Source organism: Rhincodon typus, chromosome 20, assembly GCF_021869965.1.
Source record: "Rhincodon typus isolate 14 chromosome 20, sRhiTyp1.1, whole genome shotgun sequence".
NCBI classification, from domain to species: Eukaryota; Metazoa; Chordata; class Chondrichthyes; order Orectolobiformes; family Rhincodontidae; genus Rhincodon; species Rhincodon typus.
The window spans coordinates 6,827,641-6,837,130 of record NC_063351.1 but is presented as its reverse complement, the minus strand read 5'-3'; the positions used below and the strand labels follow the sequence as shown (position 1 = coordinate 6,837,130).

The window sequence follows — 9,490 nt, the reverse complement described above, 5'->3', positions numbered from 1 at the left end:
TCTAGGCCCGAAACATCAGCCTTCCTGCTCCTACGATGCTGCTTGGCCTGCTGTGTTCATCCAGCTCTACACCTTGTTATCTCTGATTCTCCAGCATCTGCAGTTCCTACTATCTCTGTGAATTTAATTCTTTGGGTCTCAACTGCATGGTTCCTGAGTTTGTGCATCTCCTATTTTAAATATAGCAGTCCACATCTAAATTATATTGCATATAATCCAAAGACCTGCTGACGAACTATAGTCCACTAAATTGATCTGCTCACAGAATCCCTAAAAGTGTGGAAACAGGCCATTCGGCCCATCAAGTCCACACCAACCCTGCAAAGAGCATCCCACTCAGACCCATCTCCCCAGCCTACACCTGTAACCCTATATTCCCCATGGCTAACCCACCTAGCCTGCCATACCTAGACACTACGGGCAACTTAGCATGGCCGATCCCACTAACCTGCGTACCTTTGGACTGTGGGAGGAAACCGGAGCACCTGGAGGAAACCCACGCAGACACGGGGAGAACATGCAAACTCCACATAGACAGTCGCCCGAGGCTGGAATTGAGCTTGGGTCCCTGCCGCTGTGAGGCAGCAGTGCTAACCACTGAGCCACTGTGCCTTCTCTCAAATAACTGACAATCCACTCCTCATGTTGTCCCTTGTGAATAATGATTAGGTTTGCTGATTCAGTCTGTCTTCCTGATTGAGCATATATGAAATACACTCTGGAAGCTGCATCTCCCCTCTTGACATCAAACAGCGCTTGAGCTCAGCAAAACAAGCACACTCTGGGAAACTGTAGACCACCACAGTTACACATAGAGCACATGTTGATTTCCTGCACGCTCGCAGCTCACATCTCTACTTCCTTGACATAAAATAGCAGGGAAGGTTAGCACAAATTCCTAATATGGATTCCAGCATTTACCAGTAAGATTGCAACTCTGACGTTTTGTGTTAATATATGAGCCTTCAATATTCATGATAATGTATCCATATTACACACAGACATTGAAATGACAAGCAGCAGGTTTTACCTGTGACTGGGCATTAATGTTCGCTCCATTTGTTACAAGGACATGTACAACTTCCGCTTGTCCAGCTAAGGATGCAATATGGAGAGCGGTATTTCCTTTCTGAAAGAAAAAAGTCAAAGTGTTAGGGATTAAGAGAGTCTGACCCAGTGCAAACACAGCAAAGAATATCTGCTAGGCAGCTGTATCATTGTTCATAAGATTGGCAGCTCAAATCCAAGGTATGACCAATGAAACATCCACGGGAAATCTCTAGTATACTCCCTATAAACCAAATATCAGAAAGTCTCTGTGCTTTGTTTCATTCTACAGTATTAAGTGGGCGAAGAAATTCAGACTCCTCACCCCATCAATATTATCATCCTGATGATGATGGCAGTAATGTGATTGGTTTCTATCAATGGAGAACTTTTATAAGCTCTGTAGTGATGATTAATCGCCATCAATGAGCCTATGACTACGCAACAAATCCAATATCATTGCAATTACAGAACAGCAGGATGATTAAAGGTAGATCGAATGGGTCTTGCTCTTTTATTGTCTTGCAATTCTGGTGCTCCTGTTACTAAGTCAATGACTTTATAAGTCAGATGGATTTCTGTTGAACTTTGCAGCATTAACATAGGGTAAAGTCGCCATAGTCCCTACAGGATCATAATCCTGTGCTCTCATTACAGGTAATTCTGCTATAATGCATGTTTCATTAACGCAAATTGGCTGTAACGCAATTGATGAATAGCGGACACTGTTTGGATAACGCAACCTTTCTGCCGTACAGATGTAGCGATTTCCCTATAACGCGATTTTCCAGAGTGTGATGTCATGTAACTGTTGCCTTTTTGGAGAACTACCTGTAGAGCAAGGTGACTGGTGGTGGTTTAACCTGGGGGTTACCACACCTCAGCCGTGGGGAGAGGTTGAGAAGGAGAATCCTTCATGGTAACCTCAGTGCAGGGACTGAACCCACGCTGTTGGTGTTACTCTGCATTGCAAACCAGCCATTCAGCAAGTGAGTATTAATACAGTTCACCTAAAGGACCAGATTAATTCAAATACATCAAAAAGCAGGCACGCTTTGGAGGAAGTCTCAAGAGTTTTATGGTCCAAAAATAAACTCTTGAGGGTTTATAAGAGGTCAATCTAAGTTGATCCAAACATGACACGTTTCCATGATTAAAAGCCATGATTTGGATTTACTCAGTTGCTACATTGCGTTTTGTATCTCTCTGTGTATGTTTGTTTGAATTTAACACCAGCTCTTCTGTGTATTCAAATGCACAGCCTTCAGTCTATCAGCATGTTCCAGATGCAGAAATGGTGGGCCCACATCTCTGTAAGGGTGCTAGCCGCCAGGACAGGGAGGGACCAAGTCAGCAGGCGGAGCTAGCGGGCTGGTCGGTTGCCTGACGAGGAAGTCAGGAGATGAGCAGGTTTATCAAAGCAGCAGGAAGACGATACAGCAGAAAAATACAAATGTTCACTGCCTCTCCTGCTTCATTTATCAATTAATGAATGATAGGTCCTTAGAATGGAAACTGAGATGGATTCACATCAAATTGCTGTTGGAACAGGTATTTTGAGCTCTAGCATAATGCAGCGTGACTTCAACAGAATCATTCAACATTTATCAGAACACTGGAGCAGCAAGAGGCCATTCAACCCTGATATGCCATTCAGTTGCATCAAGGTCGATCTAAATAGGAACTCCATTAATCCATCTTAAGTTCCGAATTCCTTGATTCCTTTACTGAAAGATTTAGTCATTTCAGTCTTGAAAGCTTCAGAGAACTATAGGTCGGGTAATAATGGCAGGAGATAATGTAGCAGAAAATCATCCAGAAACAGAACAAAATACAGAACAGTTAGCACACATTTCAAAAGAGAAGGCGTCGACCTTATTGATTTTTTTTTGAAGAAGTGACAAAAAGAACAGATGAGGGTAATGCATTAGGTGTCATACACTCAGATTTTTAAAAGAGCTACAATGATGTACTGCACAATAAACTCATGACTAAGGTCAGAGCTTTTGGATTTAAAGGACAGAGAGCAGACTGATAGCAAGCTAACTACTAAACTGAGAATGGAGATACAGGATTTAAGGTAAGTGCTCAGGTGGCATTAAGAGGACAGCGATATTCACAGGGACCAGTGTTAGACTCTCAGATGCTCACAATTTACCTTAAGAATTTGGATTCTGGAACCAGTAAGGCACTTTCCATTACAAACGTAACAGAAGATTGTGTTTTTAACTCTGTTTAGTGTCTAACTCACTTTAGTGAGAAGTGACCAAGAACGGCAGATGCTGGAGTCAGAGATAACAAGGTGTGGAGCTGGATGAACACAGCAGGCCAGGCAGCATCAAAGGAGCAGGACAGTTGTCGGTTTGGGTCAGGACCCTCCTTCAGAATAGTCTTGATGAAGGGTCCCGACCTGAAATGTCAGCTTTCCTGCTCCTCTGATGCTGCTTAGCCTGCTATGTTCCTCCAGCTCCACACTGTGTTCACTCACTTTAGTGAGAGCTTTATCCTTAACTACACTCCATCAAACTCACACTCCACTGATTAATGAGCCCCCACATTTATACAACCAATTCACACCAAAATAATCCTTCATTAATATATCCAATACTTGTTCCCTCATTCCTGTGGGCAGTCACAGTGTGGAAGCAGGCCATTCGGCCCATCGAGTCCACACTGATCCGCTCAAAGAGCATTCCACCCTGACCCATCCCGCTACCCTTTCCCTGTAATCCTGCATTTCCCGTGGTTAATCCACCTAACCTGCATATCCCTGAACACTATGGGCACTTTAGCATGGCCAATCCACCTAAACGGCACATCTTTGGACTGTGGGAGGAAACCCACACAGACAGTCACCCGAGGCTGGAATCAAACCTGGGTCCCTGGCACTGTAAGGCAGCAGTGCTAACTGCTGAGCCACCGCGCAGCCCTTCAGTCCTTCTGACTTCAGTAGATGAGAATAAGAGAGGCATTGAAGAAGGTTAGTGAACAGTGTTTATAACAATGATACCAGAACCCAGTGGTTATAAGTATCAGGAAAGTCTGAACAGGCTGAATTTGTTCTTCTCCAGAAAAGAAACAGAGCTGAAGGGTGGCCAGATGGAAGGCTTTAAAACGTTAAATGAATTTGAGATACTAGACGTATTTAAGATGTTTCCACTCATAGGGATTTAGCGGTTGGGGTCATTAACACACGGTAGTCACCGACAAGCCATTAGAAATTCAAGAGGAAATGTGTCAGACAAACAGCAGCAAAAGTGTGGAACTTGAAGGTAAGATAAGTAACGTAGATGTACTTAAAGGAAACCTAGGCAGGTCCATGAGGCTGAAAAGACCAGAAGGATGTGCTGATAGAGTTAAGTGAAGAGGAGTTCCACATGGAACACGCCACTTTGTGCTGAATTGGCCTGGATTTTCCGCAGGGTAGCAGTCATTGCCGGATTGTTATTCCTCTTCAATCTTCTCCTGCCTCAATGCCTCTGCCTAATCTTTGCTCGGTCTCCTGAATCAGCCTTTATCAGAAATCTTGGGGAATGTCGCCCCAGAACTCTAACAGGACATGTCGCCCCTGTAGCTGCCATTAGGTAAATTGAAAAGTCCCCTGTGAATGTTAGAGAAGGGGTGGTTGGGTGCTACGATGGGGTAGCAGGTGGTAGCTGGATAGGGTGGGTAGGACAGTGGGGGCATAATAAGGGAATAGGTAGGTGAGTGAGGTACAAGATGGGTAGAGTGATGAGGCTGTGGGGTGACAGGTGAGTAGAGTGACAGAACGGATGCAGGTGGGCGAGGTGCCAGGTGGGTGGTGGTAATTGGGTAAGGTTTGGGTGAGGGGTGTGGGTGAATGGTCAGGGAATATTGTTGGGACCCTGAACTGCCCAACACCCCTAATGGTGGGTGTGTTATCTATCCAAGTGGGCAGAGCTTCAGCTTAGCTCACACATTAACTCTTTCATATCCATTAGCTCACAATAACAGCCTCGTGTCCAGTGCCAGAACAATTCCCCTCAAACTACCTCATCTGTACCTTTACTTCTGAAGCCCAAGGACTGCCTCTCTACTATAGCCCAAATCCCCCAAGCGACGGTCACTATGTGAGGCCATTCCTGAAGTCCGCATTGAGAACTTGAATTCCTCATTTGACTCTGCATCAAATTTCAATTTCAATGGGTTTCTGCATTACCCCACATTCTAAACAAACACGAGGGTATGGTTCATGATTTGATCACAGGCCTTGACTGCTCACAAAGCCTCAGGAAGTGCTCCACTGAGACCTTCCCACCTATTGCCAAGCCAAAGACTTTCAGAACCTATTGGTGCAAACCAATAGAGATCAATCCTTTCTTAACAAAGCGAGCAGCGTCACTGATCACCCACTAGGTCACACTCTTACCTTGGTCGCTGCGTCCACATTCGCACCGAGCTGGATCAGTTCAGAAACAACCCCGATGTGACCCTCCTTCGAAGCAAGGTGAAGAGCATTCAAGCCATTCTGTAAAACAACAACAAACTGAGTTACACCAAGAGGCATCCACATTAACAGATCCGTTTATAGGAGCATGGGGACGTGAGAGCATCATCCAGCCTCTCGACTCTTGGCCCACCATTCAATTAACATAGAAACTGAAGCAGGAGTAGGCCATTCGGCCCACTGAACCTGTTCTGCCACCATTCAAATAGATCCCAGCTAATAGATAAAGTGAACAGTCAAAGTCTTTTTCCAAGGGTAGGGGTGTCCACAAATAGAGCACATAAGGTTTAAGGTGAGAGGGTAAAGATTTAAAAAGGACCTGAGGGGCAACTTTTTCACACAGAGGGTGGAGCTGCCAGAGGAAGCGGTGGAGGCGGTTACAATTACAAAGAGACATTTGGACAGGCACATGGATGGGAACCCAGGTTCGATTCCACCCTCAGGTGTGGGGTTTGCACATTCTCCCTGTGTCTGCGTGGGTTTCCTCTGGGTGCCCCGGTTTCCTCCCACAGTCCAAAGATGTGCAGGCTAGGTGGATTGGCCATGATAAATTGCCTATGAGAATTGCAGGATTACTCGGATAGGATGCGGGGGTGGGTCTGGGTGGGATGCTTTTTGGAGGATTGGTGTGGACTCGATGGGCCGAATGGCCTGTTTCTATACTGTAGGGATTCTGTGATGATTTTAAAGCATCTCATTTACTGTGAATTACATTAGATCTTTGACTGTTACAGACACAGCCGCATTGGTCAATGGAAACATATTTAGGGTGATGGCTTTTTGTGCTTGGAAGTGTGTGTCAGTTGTTTCGAAAAAACATTTGTTGCTATCTAATGCCTGTTGCCTTGTCCCAATTTAAACACTTTGGTGTCTAGGAAGTCAATATTTTGCCTGTGTGTTGTGGTTTTACGTGGTGAGGACTGTTGCAGATGTTTCTGGATTCTTCTCATTTTGCTTCTGTGTGAGTCCAAATAACCCATATGTCAGGACAAATACAGAGGATATTATTACTTCCTGACTACATCAACTCATGAAGGAGTTAGTGAGAATGAAAACAGAACCGCTGGAAACCAAAAAGTAGCCCTCAGGAGAAATATATTTTGGACCTTACATGACTCTGTACTATCCTCTGAAATAGCTGAGCACACAGTTGCCAAGAACACAAGTCATGACCATCTTTTCAAGGGACATTCAGGTTTATGAATAAATACTGGTCTAGTCAGCATCTAATTAATTGTACAAAGACCTGCACTGGGTCTATTTCATCCGATATAGTCAACTTCAAAATCCTAATTCTCACTGCCAAATCCTTCATGGCCTCAGGTCATTTGACTTCTGTTCTTACCCCTACCACACATTACAGTCCCATTGCCCTAGTCAATTGAGATGAGTGTTGGAGCAAAATTTCTTCCTTTATCACCCTTCACAGTGGACTATTCAATGATCTTTCTGTGCTGTCTTGAAGTCAACTCCCAACATTTTGCACTTCTTTCTATATATTTATAAACTTCAAATTAAATCATTGCAAAGAAACTTTTGCTCACTGCTCCCTCCATCACTTACCACCTCGTTTTACATCCATGAAATGTGGCGGGATTCGTTCTATTTTAAAGGTATTGACAATTTGTGGCATAGCTGGTCTCCCTCTGATTTATCGACAAATGTCAGACTCTTACGGAGATGAAAGTCAGCTTGTTGGATTAACGTGTTCAGCGTTATATCACCCCCTTTTATTCTTCAGATGCTCACAGTCCCAAAGGAGAGAGATGTACATCTACAATTGCAGCTCAACAGTGCCAGGTTCACCTTTTGCTTTTTAAATAGTTGCTTTTTCAGCAATGACTGGGCCTGCCGTGAAGGATGTTACTCTGCACTGATATGAAAATGTACTCCCCGTTACGCATGTGTCGAATCTGCCAGAATGGAAACCACAAAATAGCTGTCCAATCTGGTCTTACTGCTTCGCATAAAAGGGACTGCATCAAATCTGAAACATATCACTCTCACTGGCAAGGTATTTGGAAAGTCATTTTGAATATTCTGTGCTGATCTAGTCTGTACTGCAATGTACCTTTGCTATTGGGTGCCTCCCCCTCCTGCTTCATGTCCCTGTCCCTCAACAACCTCTATCTTCCTCTTTCCTATGAACCTGTAGCATTTTTGGTTAGTAACTTATGGAATTCTAGGACACATGAATATAGAGTCATAGAGATGTACAGCATGGAAACAGACCATTCGATCCAACTTGTCCATGCTGACCAGGTATCCTAAATTAATCTAGTCCTATTTGCCAGCATTTGGCCCATATCCCTCTAAACACTTTCCATTCATGTACCCATCCAGATGCCTTTTAAATGTTGAAATTGTACCAGCCTCCACCATTTCCTCTGGCAGCTCATTCCATACACATACCATCCTCTGCGTGAAAAAGTTGCCCCTTTAGGTCCCTTTCAAATCTTTCCACTCCCACCTTAAACCCATGCCCTCTGGTTTTGCACTCCCCTACCCTTAAGAAAGCTGATGACCATTATACCATTGCTGATTGTCAGAAAAACCTATCTGGGTCACTAATGTCCTTCAGAGAAGGAAATCTGCCATCTTCACCTGGTCTGGCCTATATGTGACTCCAGACCCACAGCAATGCAGTTGGCTCTCAACTGTCCTCAGAAATGGCCTAGCAAGCCAGTTCAACGATAGCTAGGGACAGGCACCAAATACAGGCCGACCAGCGTCACCCATGTCCCATGAGTGAATAGAGAAAAGAAATATTTTAACATAAATGTAGGATGACATTGACAACTTTATTAGAGTCCTCTGAAAATGTAACAAACAATCGACAATTGTGAGGCTCCGGTCACATTGCATTCGGAATATGAGAGTTATATGATGCTCATATTCGGAATATGAGGAAGGGTCACTGGACCCGAAACCTTAACTCTGATTTCTCTCCACAGATACTGCCAGACCTGTGAGCTTTTCCAGTAATTTCTGTTTTTGTTTGGAATATTTTTGGGCCTCTTTCTAAAGAAGGATCTGCTGGCCTTGGAGTGGGGCCAGAGGAGACTCAAAATGAAGGGCTGGTCAAATGTGGAGTGGTTGAGGTTTCTCAGTCTATACCTGATGGAGTTTAGAAGGATGAGGGGGATCTCACTGAAACTTACAGAGGCCTGGACAGAGTGGACATGGGTAAGATATTTCTTCTAGTAGGAAAGGCTAAGGGATGAATTTCTTCAGCCAAATGGTGGTGAATCTGTGGAACTCATTGTTGCAAAAAGCTGTGGAGGCCAAGTCATGGAGTGTATTTAAGACAGAGATAGATAGGTTCTTGATTAGTATGGGATCAAGGGTTATGGGGAGAAGGCAGGAGAGTGTGTTGAGAAATGTATCAGCCACGATCGAATGTGGGATATGAGATGATGGGCCTAATGGCATCCTATATTTTATGGTCTTATGGACAAAAGTGAACCAGTAGATGTTGGTGTAGTTAGATTTCTGAAAGCAACAGGATAAGATCACAGATTTTGTTACAGTGCAGGAGGAGGCCATTCTGGCTATCACCCATGCATCAGCTTGTTTAATGAGCATCATACTGAGTGGCCAATCTGCTGCTTCTTCCTTGTACCCCTGCACTTTATTTTTATCCAAATACCCACCCATTGCCCTCTCGCATGCCTCAGTTCAACCTTCCTCCACCACATTTCCAGGCAGTGCATTCCAGACTCTAAGTACTCGCTGTGTGAAAAGGTTTCTCCTCACATCACCCATAATTCTTTTGCAGATCACTTTAAATCCATGCCCCCTCATTATGTTTCTTTTGTGAGTGGGAACGGTTCCTCCCTATCTAACTTATCCAGCCCGCTCATAATTTTGAAAGCCTCTACTAGTTCTTCTCTCGACCTTCTTCTCCATAAGAAGAACAGACCCAATTTCTTCAGTCTACCCTCATCACTGGAGCGGCACGGTGGCTCAGTGGTT

At 44.3% G+C, this 9,490-nt stretch overlaps 1 protein-coding gene across 1 annotated transcript in view; it reads right to left on the bottom strand.

Annotated features, from left to right (window-relative positions):
* Positions 1-9,490, bottom strand: part of ank3b (ankyrin 3b) — a 345,654-nt gene that overhangs the window by 190,537 nt on the left and 145,627 nt on the right. Inside the window, 2 exon segments of the mRNA XM_048609156.1 lie at positions 1,031-1,129; positions 5,438-5,536. Of these exon segments, the coding sequence (XP_048465113.1) occupies positions 1,031-1,129; positions 5,438-5,536 (198 nt within the window).